Below are 16,625 nucleotides of genomic sequence, written 5' to 3' on the forward strand. Positions count from 1 at the left end.
AGTGTTTGATGGGACAGTGCAGAGGGAGCTTTACTCTGTATCTAACCCGTGCTGTACCTGCCCTGGGAGTGTTTGATGCGACATTGTAGAGGGAGCTTTACTCTGTATCTAACCCGTGCTGTAATTGCCCTGGGAGTGTTTGATGGGACAGTGCAGAGGGAGCTTTACTCTGTATCTAACCCGTGCTGTACCTGCCCTGGGAGTGTTTGATGCGACAGTGCAGAGGGAGCTTTACTCTGTATCTAACCCGTGCTGTACCTGCCCTGGGAGTGTTTGATGGGGACAGTGTAGAGGGAGCTTTACTCTGTATCTAACACCGTGTTGTACCTGCCCTGGGAGTGTTTGATGGGACAGTGTAGAGGGAGCTTTACTCTGTATCTAACCCGTGCTGTACCTGCCCTGGGAGTGTTTGATGGGACAGTGTAGAGGGAGCTTTACTCTGTACCTAACCCCGTGCTGTACCTGCCCTGGGAGTGTTCGATGGGACAGTGTAGAGGGAGCTTTACTCTGTATCTAACCCTGTGCTGTACCTGCCCTGGGAGTGTTTGATGGGACAGTGTAGAGGGAGCATTACTCTGTATCTAACCCGTGCTGGAGCTGCCCTGGGAGTGTTTGATGCGATAGTGTAGAGGGACCTTTACTCTGTATCGAACGCGCGCTGTACCTGCCTTGGGAGTGTTTGATGGGACAGTGTAGAGGGAGCTTTATTCTGTATCTAACCCGTGCTGTACCTGCCCTGGGAGTGTTTGATGGGACAGTAGAGGGAGCTTTACTCTGTATCTAACCCATGATGTACATGCCCTGGGAGTGTTTGATGGGACAGTGTAGAGGGAGCTTTACTCTGTATCTAACCCGTGCTGTACCTGCCCTGGGAGTGTTTGATGGGACAGTGTAGAGGGAACTTTACTCTGTATCTGACCTGTGCTGTGCCTGCCCTGGGAGTGTTTGATGGGACAGTGCAGAGGGAGCTTAACTCTGTATTTGACCCGTGCTGTGCCTGCCCTGGGAGTGTTTGATGGGACAGTGTAGAGGGAGCTTTACTCTGTATCTGACCCGTGCTGTGCCTGCCCCTAATCTGCTGGCGCTAAGGTACCAAATAATTCCCCCTGAATATTTGATGTCTGTTACTGTTACTGGGTGAAGACTCCTCTACAATGTGCCATTGAACACTGCAAGCTCAAGTGAGGGAGTGATGCACTGTCGGAGGGGCAGTACTGAGGGAGTGCCGCACAGTCAGAGGGGCAGTACCGAGGGAGCGCCGCACTGTCGGAAGGGCAGTACTGAGGGAGCGCCGCACTGTCGGGAGGGGCAGTACCGAGGGAGCGCCGCACTGTCGGAGGGTCAGTACTGAGGGAGCGCCGCACTGTCGGGAGGGGCAGTACTGAGGGAGCGGCGCACTGTCGGAGGGGCAGTACTGAGGGAGCACCGCACTGCCGGAGGGGCAGTACTGAGGGAGCGCTGCACTGTCGGAGGGACAGCACTGAGGGAGCGCTGCACTGTCGGAGGGACAGCACTGAGGGAGCGCTGCACTGTCGGAGGGACAGTACTGAGGGAGAGCCGCACTGTCGGAGGGGCGGTACTGAGGGAGCGCCGCACTGTTGGAGGGGCGGTACTGAGGAAGCGCCGCACTGTCGGAGGGGCGGTACTGAGGGAGCGCCGCACTGTCGGAGGGGCAGTACTGAGGGAGCGCTGCACTGTCGGAGGGGCGGTACTGAGGAAGCGCCGCACTGTCGGAGGGGCCGTACTGAGGGAGCGCCGCACTGTCGGAGGGGCAGTACTGAGGGAGCGCTGCACTGTCGGAGGGGCAGTACTGAGGGAGCGCCGCACTGTCGGAGGGGCAGTACTGAGGGAGTGCCGCACTGTCGGAGGGTCAGTACTGAGGGAGCGCTGCACTGTCGGAGGGGCAGTACTGAGGGAGCGCCGCACTGTCGGAGGGGCAGTACTGAGGGAGCGCTGTAATCTCGGAGGGGCTGTCCCTTCACGTGAGAGATTAAAACGAGCACTGCAACTGCCCCCTCAAAAGATCCTGCAGCCACCATTGGAAGAAGAGCAGGGGGGCGATCTCCCTGGTGTCTTGGGGCCCAACATTCCTCCCTCAGCCAGCACCAGACAGATGAACCGGGCCATTCCCCGCATGGCTGTAGGTTGGATCTTGCTGTGCATCTCGATGAGGCGCTGTGGGACAAGAGCGAGTTGGTGGCGCTAGTTTTTTTTATGCAACTTTACTCTCACACCGAAGCGATTTCCCTGTCTGCCGATCTCTTCATCGTGCTTGTTCGATTTATGTTCCTGTGTGCTCCCCATTACCTTGAAGATCTCGACGCATATTTTCGGTTGTTAATGAACGACGCCAATATCGCATTCTGCTGACGGGTGACGGACAAATCGAGGGAATGACGGTCTTCAGAAGGGCAATAAAATGGTGTCAATCCGGAAAGGGAGACGTCTGCGTGTCTGATCAGCTGGGGAGCGATTTCCATAAACTTATCCCACTGCCCCGCTCTCTCCCCATAGCCCTGTATCAATCCCAAACTAATCACACTGCCCCGCTCTCTCCCCATAGCCCTGTATCAATCCCCAAACTAATCCCACTGCCCCGCTCTCTCCCCATAGCCCTGTATCAATCCCCAAACTAATTCCACTGCCCTGCTCTCTCCCCATAGCTCTGTATCAATCCTCAAACTAATCCCACTGCCCCACTCTCTCCCCACAGCCCTGTATCAATCCCCAAACTAATCCCACTGCCCCGCTCTTTCCCCATAGCCCTGTATCAATCTCCAAACTAATTCCACTGCCCCGCTCTCTCCCCATAGCCCTGTATCAATCTCCAAACTAATCCCCCTGCCCCGCTCTCTCCCCATAGCCCTGTATCAATCCCAAACTAATCCCACTGCCCCGCTCTCTCCCCATAGCCCTGTATCAATCCCAAACTAATCCCACTGCCCCACTCTTTCCCCATAGCCCTGTATCAATCCCCAAACTAATCCCGCTGCCATGCTCTCTCCCCATAGCCCTGTATCAATCCCCAAACTAATCCCACTGCCCCGCTCTCTCCCCATAGCCCTGTATCAATCCCCAAACTAATTCCACTGCCCCGCTCTCTCCCCATAGCCCTGTATCAATCCACAAACTAATCCCACTGCCCCGCTCTCTCCCCATAGCCCTGTATCAATCTCACAGAATCCCACTGCCCCGCTCACTCCCCAAAATCTTAATTGCTCTTAATAGACACATCCTCAGGTCAGTCGGAGGCTAATCAGTGTTGCTGAGGGGTCGATGTGTTTAAATGGGCGACTGCTTGTAAATTCCTGGCACATCTTGGGTGAGTTAGAGACTAATTGCCACCTGCTAAAAAAAATAAATGACCCGCTCTTCCCCTCTGGGAGCTGCCAGGTTATCACTATCAGCAGGAAACGATGGGCTTTCCATCTCTTTTGATTGGCGTGTGAATGTGCTGTTCCTTGATTGGCCAGTTCCCTGTCTGTTCAGCTGTGATTGGTTGAGGCTGTTTAACAACATGCCAATCAGAGTGTGACACTGGCTTGTCACGTGTGGCACTGACGGTGCTTGACACAGAAACATAGAAGATAGGAGCAGGAGTAGGCCATTCGGCCCCTTGAACCTGTTCCGCCATTGAATGAGATCATGGCTGATCATCCAAACTCAGTACCCTGTCCCTGCTTTCTCCCCATAGCCCTTGATCCCTTTAGCCTTAAGAAATATATCCAACTCCTTCTTGAATATATTTAATGTATTAGCCTCTACTGCCTTCTGTGGTAGAGAATTCCACAGGTTCATCACTCTCTGGGTGAAGAAATTCCTCCTCATCTCAGTCCTAAATGGCTTACCCCTTATCCTTAGACTGTGACCCCTGGTTCTGGACTCCCCCGCCATGGGGAACATCCTTCCTGCATCTAGTCTGTCTAGTCCTGTTAGAATTTTATAAGTTTCGATGAGATCCCCTCTCATTCTTCTAAACTCCAGCGAGTACAAGCCCAATCGACCCAATCTCTCCTCATACGTCATTTCTGCCATCCCAGGTATCAATCTGGTGAATCTTCACTGCACTCCCTCCATGGCAAGAACATCCTTCCTCAGATAAGGCGACCAAAACCGCACACATAGACTGGCAAGACCTCCCATGATTGCCTCTCCAGGCGTGTCACACCGTACGCTAAATCTGACAGGAAGTAAGTGTAACACCAACAGGAAGTGCATACCTGCACACAAGACATTTATTGTTAATGTAAAGACCGACGTCTTGGGTGTGGCACAGAGGCGCGACGGCAAAAATGTGACAGGAATGAAATGTGACGCTGATAGGAAGATCTTCCCTGGCATTGCTCCTGCCCGGGACGAGGATATGGCAGAGTGTGACGGTTCAAGCGTGGCAGCTAACATGTGACAGGAAGGAGTGCGCCACATGTAGGAGCAGACCTTCTGTGGCATTGCACAGGGATCAGTGCTGGGGGCCTCAACCATTTACAATCTATATTGGCTTGGATGAAGGGACCGAATGTAACATAGCCAAATTTGCTGATGATACAAAGATAGGTGGGAAAGCAAATTGTGTGATGGACGCAAAGAATCTCCAAAGGGATATAGATAGGCTAAGTGAGTGGGCAAAAATCTGGCAGATGGAGTATAATGTGGGAAAATGCGAGGTTATCCACTTTGGCAGGAAAAATACAAAAGCAAATTATTATTTAAATGGAGAGAGATTACAAAATGCTGAGGTACAGAGGGACCTGGGGATCCTCGTACATGAATCACAAAAAGTTAGCATGCAGGTACAGCAAGTAATTAGGAAGGCAAATGGAGCGTTGGCCTTTACTGCAAAGGGAATGGAGTATAAAAGTAGGGCAGTCCTGTTACAACTGTACAGATGTAAGAAATCACACAACACCAGGTTATAGTCCAACAGCTTTATTTGAAATCACAAGCTTTCGGAGCGCTGCTCCTTCATCAGGTGAAGTGGAGAGATGCATAAAAACACAGCTTATATCGTCAGAGAATAGTGTCAGATGTTTACAGGTAATCTTTCTAACTGCCATTTATCACACCTCGGCAGAGAGATAATCACAGCAATCAAAGGTGTGAGTGGTGTCCAAACAGGTCAGTCAGGAAAACATTACATCAACATGTTTGGACACCATTTACACCTTTGATTGCTGTGATTATCTCTCTGCCGAGGTGTGATAAATGGCAGTTAGAAAGATTACCTGTAAACATCTGACACTATTCTCTGACTATATAAGCTGTGTTTTTATGCATCTCTCCACTTCACCTGACGAAGGAGCAGCGCTCCGAAAGCTTGTGATTTCAAATAAAGCTGTTGGACTATAACCTGGTGTTGTGTGATTTCTTACATTTGTCCACCCCAGTCCAACACCGGCATCTCCACACCATGACAACTGTACAGGACGTTGGTGAGACCACACCTGGAGTACTGCATACAGTTTTGGTCTCCTTATTTAAGGAAGGATATACATGCATTGGAGGCAGTTCAGAGAAGGTTCACGAGGTTGATTTCGGAGATGAAGGGGTTGACTTATGAAGAAAGGTTGAGCAGGTTGGGCCTATACTCTGGGGATGCGGGCATCGCTGGCAAGGCCAGCATTTATTACCCATCCCAAATTGCCCTTGAGAAGGTGGCGGTGAGCTGCCTTCTTGAACTGCTGCAGTCTGTATGGTGAAGGCGCTCCCACAGTGCTGTTAGGTCAGGGACTTGCAGGATTTGGGCCCAGGAGACTGTGAAGAAACGGTCGATATATTTCCAAGTGAGGACGGTGTGGAGTCGAGGAACCTGGGAGATGGTGGTGTTCCCAACAGCCTGCTGCGCTCGTCCTTCTAGGTGATGGTTTGAGAGGTCCTCCACCATCAACATCCTGGGGGTCACCATTGACCAGAAACTTAACTGGACCAACCACATAAATACTGTGGCAACAAGAGCAGGTCAGAGGCTGGGTGTTCTGCGGCGAGTGTCTCACCTCCTGACTCCCCAAAGCCTTTCCACCATCTACAAGGCACAAGTCAGGAGTGTGATGGAATACTCTTCACTTGCCTGGATGAGTTGCAGCTCCAACAACACTCAAGAAGCTCGACACCATCCAGGACAAAGCAGTCCGCTTGATTGGCACCCCATCCACCACCTTAAACATTCACTCCCTCCGCCACCGGCGCACCGTGGCTGCAGTGTGTACCATCTACAAGATGCACTGCAGCAACTCGCCAAGGCTTCTTCGGCAGCACCTCCCAAACCCGCGACCTCTGCCACCTAGAAGGACAAGGGCAGCAGGCGCATGGGAACACCACCACCTCCAAGTTCCCCTCCAGGTCACACACCATCCTGACTTGGAAGTGTATCGGCCGATCCTTCATCGTCGCTGGGTCCAAATCCTGGAACTCCCTCCCTAACAGCACTGTGGGAGCACCGTCACCGCACGGACTGCAGCGGTTCAAGAAGGCGGCTCACCACCACCTTCTCAAGGGTAATTAGGGATGGGCAATAACTGCTGGGCCTTGCCAGCGACACCCACATCCCATAAAACCAATTTTAAAAAAGGCACCTGGACCATACGATACAGATAGAATGTAGCACCGATTTGCATGGCCCGGAACTTTCTCTCACCCCCTCGACGGGCTGACGACATCTCCGAGCCGAGTGTCCCCAGGGATGGTCTATTCCAGGAAAGGGCGAGGTTGGGTGGGTGGCAAAGGGGTCCGCGAGCATGATGGGCACAGACTAAGGCCATCCCTATGCCCAGCGCAGAAACCGCCCCCCCCCCCACTAGAGACCGCCCGGAGCTTGACCACAAAGATCGAGTCTGCATTTCCACATCTTCAACAGCTGGGTGCAGAATTTCTCCTGCTGAAGGATGTCCTGATTGGTAACGGAAAGATGGGTAAGTGTGGGGGGGTGGGCGGCAGTCTCAGATCGCCAATGGCTGCTCAACCAGGAGAGGCTTCACACAAGCCAATGAGGATCAGACCTCGGCCGCTGGGTCTTCGATGATCTTTGAGGCGTCACACTGATGGGACACTTGGGAGTGTTTGCATCTGGAACTCCAGCTCTGTTTTTTATTGGTTCTACTGTAGCCGGGATTGATGGACACCCCCCAGCCCTCTCCCCGGCTCTCTTCCCCTTAAGCCTCTCCATGCAAGGTGCCACACTATTGCTCAAGATAAAAAATCACGGGATTGGGGGTAATATTCTGGCATGGGTGGAGGATTGGCTATCTAACAGAAGGCAGAGAGTTGGTTCATTCTCGGGTTGGCAATCAGTAACTAGTGGTGTTCCGCAGGGGTCAGTGCTGGGTCCCCAACTCTTTACAATCTATATTAACGATTTGGAGGAAGGGACCGAGTGTAACATATCAAAGTTTGCAGATGATACAAAGATGGGAGGGAAAGTAGTGAGTGAGGAGGACATAAAAAACCTGCAAAGTGACATAGACAGGCTAAGTAAGTGGGCAGAGATTTGGCAGATGGAATATAATACTGGAAAGTGTGAGGTTATGCACTTTGGCAGGAAAAATCATAGAGCAAGTTATTATCTTAATGGCAAGAAACTGGAAAGTACTGCAGTACAAAGAGATCTGGGGGCCCTGGTGCACGAAACACAAAAAGTTAGTATGCAGGTGCAGCAGGTGATCAAGAAGGCCAATGGAATGTTGGCTTTCATGGCTAGGGGGATAGAATATAAAAACAGGGAGGTATTGCTGCAGTTGTACAAGGTATTGGTGAGACCGCACCTGGAATACTGCGTACAGTTTTGGTGTCCATACTTAAGAAAGGACATACTTGCTCTTGAGTCAGTACAAAGAAGGTTCACTCGGTTAATCCCGGGGATGAGGGGATGGACATATGAGGAGAGGTTGAGTAGATTGGGACTGTACTCATTGGAGTTCAGAAGAATGAGTGGCGATCTTATTGAAACATATAAGATTGTGAAGGGGTTGGATCGGGTGGATGCGGTGAGGATGTTCCCAGTGATGGGTGAAACTAGAACTAGGGGGCATAATCTTAGCATAAGGGGCTGCTCTTTCAAAACTGAGATGAGGAGAAACTTCTTCACTCAGAGGGTGGTAGGTCTGTGGAATTTGCTGCCCCAGGGAGCTGTGGAAGCTACATCATTAAATAAATTTAAAACAGAAATAGACAGTTTCCTAGAAGTAAGGGGAATTAAGGGTTACGGGGAGCGGGCAGGAAATCGGACATGAGGCTAGGTTCGGATCGGTCATGGCCCTGTGGGTGGCGGAGCGGGCCCAGGGGCCGTGTATCCTGGTCCTGCTCCTACTTCTTGTGTTCTAATTCTGTGTTAGATTTCAGGAGATGGTTCTATTCGCAGGGATTAGTGGAGACCTCGGGAACAGGCTGCCAGCTAGGAGTCGTTCAAGAGTAAATTGGGCCTGTTCCTGGCTGGGGTGGAGATCACCTCTTACAGAAGGTAAGTACTGTAGGAAATACAGGGACAGAGTGATCTCCTGGACGAGTTTCGATCGCCTAGATGGGTCGGAGAGGAATTTCCCAGATTTTTTCTCCAAATTGGCGCATTGGTTTTTTTTATCTGGTTTTTCGCCTCTCCCGGGAGATCACATGGGTTCGGGTGGGATGGAGAGTGAAAGTAGATTTGAGGTTAGGATCAGATCAGCCATGATCTTATTGAATGGCGGAGCAGGCTCGAGGGGCCGATTGGCCTACTCCTGCTCCTAGTTCTTATGTTCTTATGTTCTAAGTCGAGGGCGCTCTCAATCTCAGTCCCTTTTGGGGGGGGCGGGGGGGCGGCGGTCAAGTACACAAGTCCTGGTGGCCCCACGTCGAGCGCACAAATGGCTTTCCCTCCCTCCCCACCATCTTCTTCCTCTCCCCTTCACCTCCCCCACTCCCCTACCACAGATCCTGAACCAAGGACAGAGTAGGGAAGTGGAAAATTTAAATAAAAGCAATTGGAAGTCGATTTAGGATGAGGAAAGAGCCCGCTGCCCGTTCAGAGTCTTTGCTGGCCTGCTCTGCCTCATTCCGTGAAGGAGAAAGGAAACACCGCTGCCATCTCCAAGGTGGGCTCGTCGGTTGGCGTGGTGACCTCGTTGGTTGGCGTGGCGGGCACGTCGGTTGGCGTGGCATGCTCGTCGGTTGCTGGGGTGGCCTTGTCGGTTGCCATGGTGACGTTGTTGGTTGCCGTGGCGGCCTCGCCGATTGACATGGTGATAGGTTCGCTGGCCTCCCCGTCGTCGTTGGACATCTTCTCCTTGAACCCACGCTTGAAGAATCCGCACTGCGGGTAGTTCACGGAAACAAAACGGGACAAGAAAACAGTCAGACCGCCGACGGAGGAAAAGTAACGGTGACCTGCTGCCCCCCTCGGCTAATCCTGATCCGAGCAGCCCTCCCGGCACACGCACGCTGGCTGTTTCCCTCGCTCCCTGGCGAAAGGAACAAGGAAAGAAAAGAAAGAAAGACAGTGCGGCGCTCCCTCAGTACTGCCCCTCCGACAGTGCGGCGCTCCCTCAGTACTGCCCCTCCGACAGTGCGGCGCTCCCTCAGTACTGCCCCTCCGACAGTGCAGCGCTCCCTCAGTACTGCCCCTCCGACAGTGCGGCACTCCCTCAGTACTGCCCCTCCGACAGTGCGGCGCTCCCTCAGTACTGCCCCTCCGACAGTGCGGCGCTCCCTCAGTACTGCCCCTCCGACAGTGCGGCGCTCCCTCAGTACTGCCCCTCCGACAGTGCGGCGCTCCCTCAGTACTGCCCCTCCAACAGTGCGGCACTCCCTCAGTACTGCCCCTCAGACAGTGCGGCGCTCCCTCAGTACTGCCCCTCCGACAGTGCGGCACTCCCTCAGTACTGCCCCTCTGACAGTGCGGCGCTCCCTCAGTACTGCCCCTCCGACAGTGCAGCCCTCCTTCAGTACTGACCCTCCGGCAGTGCAGCGCTCCCTCAGTATTGCCCCTCCAACGGTGCGGCGCTCCCTCAGCACTGACCCCCTGACAGTGCGGCGCTCCCTCAGTACTGCCCCTCCAACGGTGCGGCGCTCCCTCAGCACTGACCCTCCGACAGTGCGGCGCTCCCTCAGCAATGACCCCTGCGACGGTTCAACGTATAAGCTCGCGCTCACCTTGTATAACACGAAGGCGATCAGAATCAGCAAAACCAGTCCTCCCAAAGTGCTCCCGAGAATAACAGGCAGTGTGTTGAATTGTTTGTGGAACTCAATCTCTGTCAGGGCCTGCAGGGAGGCAAGTGCGAGCGACAGTCAACGTTTTGCAAGTGACCTCTGTGACCCTTGACCCTGGCATCTGTTGCCTGGAGCCTAGGTCGGGCCCCCTCTGGAGTTACTATGTTCAGTCCTGGGCCCTGCACCTCAGAAAGGATATAATGGCCTTGGAGGGGGAACAGTGCAGATTCCCCAGACTGATACCCGGGGGCTAAAAGGGTTAAACTACGAGGACAGTTTGCACAGACTAGGCTTGTATTCCCTCGAGTTTAGAAGATTAAGGGGTGATCTGATCGAGGTGTTTAAGGATTCGATCGAGAGAAAATATTCCCTCTGGTGGGGGGAGTCCAGAACATGGGGGGCAGAACCTTAAAATCGAAGCCAGGCCATTCAGGGATGATGTCAGGAAGCACTTCTTCACACAAAGGGTAGTGGAAATCTGGAACTCTCTCCCCCAAAAAACTGTGGATGCTGAGGGTCAATTGAAAATGACAAAACTGAGATTGATAGAGTTTGGGTTGGGTAAAGGTATTAAGGGTCAGGGAACCGAGGCGGGCAGATGGAGTTCAGATACTGAATGGCCTCCTCCTGCTCCTAATGGAACAGGCTCAAGTGGGCCGAATGGGCTCCTCCTGTTCTTGTGTAACAGGCTCGAGGGGCTGAATGGGCTCCTCCTGTTCCTGTGTACGAGGCTCGAGGGGCTGAATGGCCTCCTGCTGGTCCTGTGTAACAGGCCCGAGGGACTCAATGGGCCTCTTCCTGTTCCTGTGTAACAGGCTCAAGGGGCTGAACGGGCCTCCTCCTGTTCCTGTGTAACAGGCTCAAGGGGCTGAACGGGCCTCCTCCTGTTCCTGTGTAACAGGCTCGAGGGGCTGAATGGGCCTCCTCCTGTTCTTGTGTAACAGGCTCGAGGGGCTGAACGGGCCTCCTCCTGTTCCTGTGTAACAGGCTCGAGGGGGCTGAATGGGCCGCCTCCTGTTCCTGTGTAACAGGCTCGAGGGGCTGAATGGGCCTCCTCCTGTTCTTGTGTAACAGGCTCAAGGGGCTGAACGGGCCTCCTCCTGTTCCTGTGTAACAAGCTCGAGGGGGCTGAATGGACCTTCTCCTGTTCCCGTGCAACAGGCTCGAGGGGGCTGAATGGGCCTCCTCCTGTTCCTGTGTAACAGGCTCGAGGGGCTGAATGGGCCTCCTTCTGTTCCTGTGTAAAAGGCTCAAGGGGCAGAATGGGCTCCTCTTGTTCCTGTGTACGAGGCTCGAGGGGCTGAATGGGCCTCCTCCTGTTCCTGTGTAACAGGCTCAAGGGGCTGAATGGCCTCCTTCTGTTCCCGTGTAACAGGCTATAGGGGGTTGAATGGGCCTCCTCCTGTTCCTGTGTAACAGGCTCGAAGGGCTGAATGGACCTCCTCCTGTTCCCGTGTAACAGACTCGTGGTGGCTGAATGGGCCTCCTCCTGTTCCTGTGTAACAGGCTCGAGGGGCTGAATGGGCTGCTCCTGTTCCTGTGTAACAGGCTCGAGGGGCTGAACGGGCTCCTCCTGTTCCTTTGTAACAGGCCCGAGGGACTGAATGGGTCTCCTCCTGTTCCTGTGTAACAGGCTCGAGGGGCTGAATGGCCTCCTCCTGTTCCTGTGTAACAGGCTCGAAGGGCTGAATGGGCTCCTCCTGTCCCTGTGTAACAGGCTCGAGGGGCTGAACGGGCTCCTCCTGTTCCTGTGTAACAGGCTCGAGGGACTGAATGGGTCTCCTCCTGTTCCTGTGTAACAGGCTCGAGGGGCTGAATGGGCCTCCTCATGTTCCTGTGTAACAGGCTCGAGGGAGCTGAACGGCCTCCTCCTGTTCCTGTGCAACAGGCTCGAGGGAGTTGAACGGCCTCCCCCTGTTCCTGTGTAACAGGCTCAAGGGGCTGAATGGGGCTCCCCCTGTTCTTGTGTAACAGGCTCAAGGGGCTGAATGGCTTCCTCCTGTTCTTGTGTAACAGACTCGAGGGGCTGAATGGGCCTCCTCCTGTTCCTGTGTACCAGGCTCGAGGGGCTGAATGGGCTCCTCCTGTTCCTGTGTAACAGTTTCGAGGGGCTGAATGGGCCTCCTTCTGTTCCAATGTAACAGGCTCGAGGGGCTGAATGGGCCTCCTCCTGTTCCTATGTAACAGACTCAAGGGGCTGAATGGCCTCCTCCTGTTCCTGTGTAACAGGCTCGAGGGGCTGAATGGGCCTCCTCCTGTTCCTGTGTACCAGGCTCGAGGGGCTGAATGGGCTCCTCCTGTTCCTGTGGAACAGGCTCGAGGGGGCTGAACGGCCTCCTCCTGTTCTTGTCTAACAGGCTCAAGGGGCTGAACGGCCTCCTCCTGTTCCTGTGTAACGGGTTCGAGGGGCTGAATGGCCTCCTCCTGTTCCTGTGTAACAGGCTCGAGGGGCTGAATGGACCTCTTCCTGTTCCTGTGTAACGGGCTCGAGGGGCTGACTGGCCTCCTCCTGTTCCTGTGTAACAGGCTTGAGGGGCCGAATGGCCTCTTCCTGTTCCCGTGCAGCAGGCTCAAGTGGGCTGAATGGCCTCCTTCTGTACCCGTGTAACAGGCTCAAGGGGGCTGAATGGGCCTCCTCCTGTTCCTGTGTAACAGGCTCGAGGGGCTGAACGGCCTCCTCCTGTTCTTGTGTAACAGGCTCGAGTGGGCTGACTGGCCTCCTCCTGTTCCTGTGTAACAGGCTCGAGGGGCTGAATGGCCTCTTCCTGTTCCCGTGCAACAGGCTCAATTGGGCTGAATGGCCTCCTCCTGTTCCTGTGTAACAGGCTCGAAGGGCTGAATGGCCTCCTCCTGTTCCTGTGTAACAGGCTCGAGGGGCTGAATGGCCTCTTCCTGTTCCTGTGTAACGGGCTCGAGGTGCTGACTGGCCTCCTCCTGTTCCTGTGTAACAGGCTCGAGGGGCTGAATGGCCTCTTCCTGTTCCCGTGCAACAGGCTCAAGTGGGCTGAATGGCCTCCTGTTCCCGTGTAACAGGCTCGAGGGGGCTGAATGGGGGCCTCCTCCTGTTCCTGTGTAACAGGCTCGAAGGGCTGAATGGACCTCCTCCTGTTCCCGTGTAACAGGCTCGTGGGGCTGAATGGGCTGCTCCTGTTCCTGTGTAACAGGCTCGAGGGACTGAATGAGTCTCCTCCTGTTCCTGTGTAACAGGCTCGAGGGGCTGAATGGGCCTCCTGTTCCTGTGTAACAGGCTCGAGGGGCTGAACGGCCTCCTCCTGTTCTTGTGTAACAGGCTCGAGTGGGCTGACTGGCCTCCTCCTGTTCCCATGTAACAGGCTCGAGGGGGCTGAATGGGGGCCTCCTCCTGTTCCTGTGTAACAGGCTCGAGGGGCTGAACGGCCTCCTCCTGTTCTTGTGTAACAGGCTCGAGTGGGCTGACTGGCCTCCTCCTGTTCCCGTGTAACAGGCTCGTGGGGCTGAATGGGCCTCCTGTTCCTGTGTAACAGGCTCGAGGGGCTGAATGGGTCTCCTCCTGTTCCTGTGTAACAGGCTCGAGGGGCTGAATGGGCTGCTCCTGTTCCTGTGTAACAGGCTCGAGGGGCTGAATGTGTCTCCTCCTGTTCCTGTGTAACAGGCTCGAGGGGCTGAATGGGCTGCTCCTGTTCCTGTGTAACAGGCTCGAGGGGCTGAATGGGCCTCCTCCTGTTCCTGTGTAACAGGCTCGAGGGGCTGAATGGGCCTCCTCCTGTTCCTGTGTAACAGGCTCGAGGGGCTGAATGGGCCTCCTCCTGTTCCTGTGTAACAGCCTCGAGGGGCTGAACGGCCTCCTCCTGTTCTTGTGTAACAGGCTCGAGTGGGCTGACTGGCCTCCTCCTGTTCCCGTGTAACAGGCTCGTGGGGCTGAATGGGCTGCTCCTGTTCCTGTGTAACAGGCTCGAGGGGCTGAATGGGTCTCCTCCTGTTCCTGTGTAACAGGCTCGAGGGGCTGAATGGGCTGCTCCTGTTCCTGTGTAACAGGCTCGAGGGGCTGAATGTGTCTCCTCCTGTTCCTGTGTAACAGGCTCGAGGGGCTGAATGGGCTGCTCCTGTTCCTGTGTAACAGGCTCGAGGGGCTGAATGGGCTGCTCCTGTTCCTGTGTAACAGGCTCGAGGGGCTGAATGGGCCTCCTCCTGTTCCTGTGTAACAGGCTCGAGGGGCTGAACGGCCTCCTCCTGTTCTTGTGTAACAGGCTCGAGTGGGCTGACTGGCCTCCTCCTGTTCCTGTGTAACAGGCTCGAGGGGCTGAATGGCCTCTTCCTGTTCCTGTGTAACAGGCTCGAGTGGGCTGAACGGCCTCCTCCCGTTCCTGTGCACAGACCACACACGAAATCTCCAACCACCGCCCCCCCTTAAAGCCTGCAGTGAGCAAGGGGTCAATTGGAGCTTTCGAGACTGAGGTCCACCCACGTCTGTGGCCAATGGCTTCCTACGAGAATGAAGCCAAGAGCCAATCGCTCCCTCCCTCCACGGCCTCCGCCTCCCTCTCCCCAAGCCACGGGGCTGGGGGGTGGGGGGGCGGTAAGAGGGGAAACCGCACAGCGCGAGGTAATTACCTGGGCCCGGTGGCTCGTCGGGTGGTAGATGTCCACATATCGCCTCTGGTCCAAGGATACACCGGCTCGACTTGACATCACTAGCTTGGTGTCATCCGACGGCAGCTGTTGAAGAAAAAAAAAAGGATGGGTTGGGTTGGATGGGGGAGACAATTGACTCCGTCCCTTCCTGATCCTTCTCACCATCCTTTCAAATGGTGAGAAGCTATTAAATGTTGGTGTTCAGAGCGAATTGGGTGTCCTGTACATGGAAGGAGTGCAGCGAAGATTCACCAGGCTGTTACCTGGGATGGCAGGAATGACGTATGAGGAGAGATTGGGTCGACTGGGCTTATACTCGCTGGAGTTTAGAAGAATGAGAGGGGATCTCATTGAAACTTATAAAATTCTGACAGGACTGGACAGACTAGATGCAGGAAGGATGTTCCCGATGGTCGGGGAGTCCAGAACCAGGGGTCACAGTCTAAGGATAAGGGGTAAGCCATTTAGGACAGAGATGAGGAGGAATTTCTTCACCCAGAGAGTGGTGAACCTGTGAAATTCTCTACCACACAAGGCAGTAGAGGCCAATTCATTAAATATATTCAAGAAGGAGTTGGATATATTTCTTAAGGCTAAAGGGATCAAGGGATATGGGGAGAAAGCAGGGATAGGGTACTGAGTTTGGATGATCAGCCATGATCTCATTGAATGGCGGAGCAGGCTCGAGGGGCCGAATGGCCTACTCCTGCTCCGATCTTCTATGTTTCTATGTTTCTATGAAACACAGAAGATAGGAGCAGGAGTAGGCCATTCGGCCCCTCGGCTAATCTCGGGCCTAGATCAGGCCTAACTAAGGCCTAATTCAGGCCTAAATCAGGCATAACTAACACGCAACTCGGGCCTAAATCAGGCTAATCTCAGGCCAAAATCAGGCCTAACTCCAGCCGAGCACCAGTTCAACAGGCACCTCCCTCCTTTTTGGATTCAACGGGGTCACGTTTGACTGTTTGGAGGTGTAGCGGGGTGGTGGGGGAAAATCTGATCGGAGGCCCCACCACCGGCAGATTCTGAGGTCTGAGCCTCAATTAAACCTGGCAGGGGTGCTGCGAGGTCACCAAGTAGGCCGTGCCCCTGGACTGAGGCCCGAGGCTGGGGCCGGGCCGACTGCCAGCAGCCAGATAAGTTGCTGGGAGCGGGGGGATTGAGGGAAAAAGAGGAGAGAGGGGTGCGATCGCGGAGGTGGGGATGGGAGAGACCCCAGGCCCCAATTTCCCACAGCAATTGGGCGGGGGGGGGGGCCTGTGGCCTGCTTTTGGACAGCCTCTGGAGTAGCCCCTGTTTTCAAAATGGTCGCCTCGCCAGGGGCCAAACGGACGTCCAATCAGGAGGCAGTCTCCCGCCCGCACCCTGACATAATAAAGCTCACTACGCACTTGGTTTGAGCGTAAAGCAAGGCTTTAATCAACTTGTTTCAGAACATGGAGGTCTAGTTGTACTTCACTAGTTCCTTGTCTTACAAAATGTCCCTGAAAGCTGGGCCCACGCCCCGAGTATTTATACTCCTTGGACGGCGCCACCAGCTGGCCGTCCAGTGTTATTTCATGAGTAGTTTCTTGATGATGTGGTTTATAGCACACCCACCCACCCCACCCCGCCTGCCCATTAAAGCCTGTATTGGTGCAGGCTATTCGACCACAGTAGGCACGCACACACCAAAACCCCCAGCTGATAGAAGGCCCGAGCCCTCTTACCTCTCCCAACGCGCGGGCATCTCCGCTCACGCTGAACAGCACAGAAGCATTACGCCCCAACGAATGGATACGGCAGAAGATGGTTTTCAGCAAAGTCGTGGACGTCTTCTGCAGGGAAGATAAAAG

At 54.4% G+C, this 16,625-nt stretch overlaps 1 protein-coding gene across 1 annotated transcript in view; it reads right to left on the reverse strand.

The window, feature by feature from the left end:
- Window positions 1-6,483: 6,483 nt before the first annotated feature.
- The window catches only part of LOC147094577 (integrin alpha-X-like), a 248,610-nt gene continuing 238,468 nt past the window's right edge, over window positions 6,484-16,625 (reverse strand). Inside the window, exons 27-30 of the mRNA XM_085974224.1 lie at window positions 16,500-16,607; window positions 14,767-14,871; window positions 10,117-10,227; window positions 6,484-9,277 (exon numbers count right to left, since the gene is read on the reverse strand). Of these exons, the coding sequence (XP_085830350.1) occupies window positions 9,017-9,277; window positions 10,117-10,227; window positions 14,767-14,871; window positions 16,500-16,607 (585 nt within the window). The 3' untranslated portion in view covers window positions 6,484-9,016. The remainder of the gene's footprint in view (window positions 9,278-10,116; window positions 10,228-14,766; window positions 14,872-16,499; window positions 16,608-16,625) is intronic.

This window comes from Somniosus microcephalus, unplaced genomic scaffold (assembly GCF_052327205.1).
Source record: "Somniosus microcephalus isolate GS21.2 unplaced genomic scaffold, FLI_Smic_1.0 unresolved_chr1, whole genome shotgun sequence".
NCBI classification, from domain to species: Eukaryota; Metazoa; Chordata; class Chondrichthyes; order Squaliformes; family Somniosidae; genus Somniosus; species Somniosus microcephalus.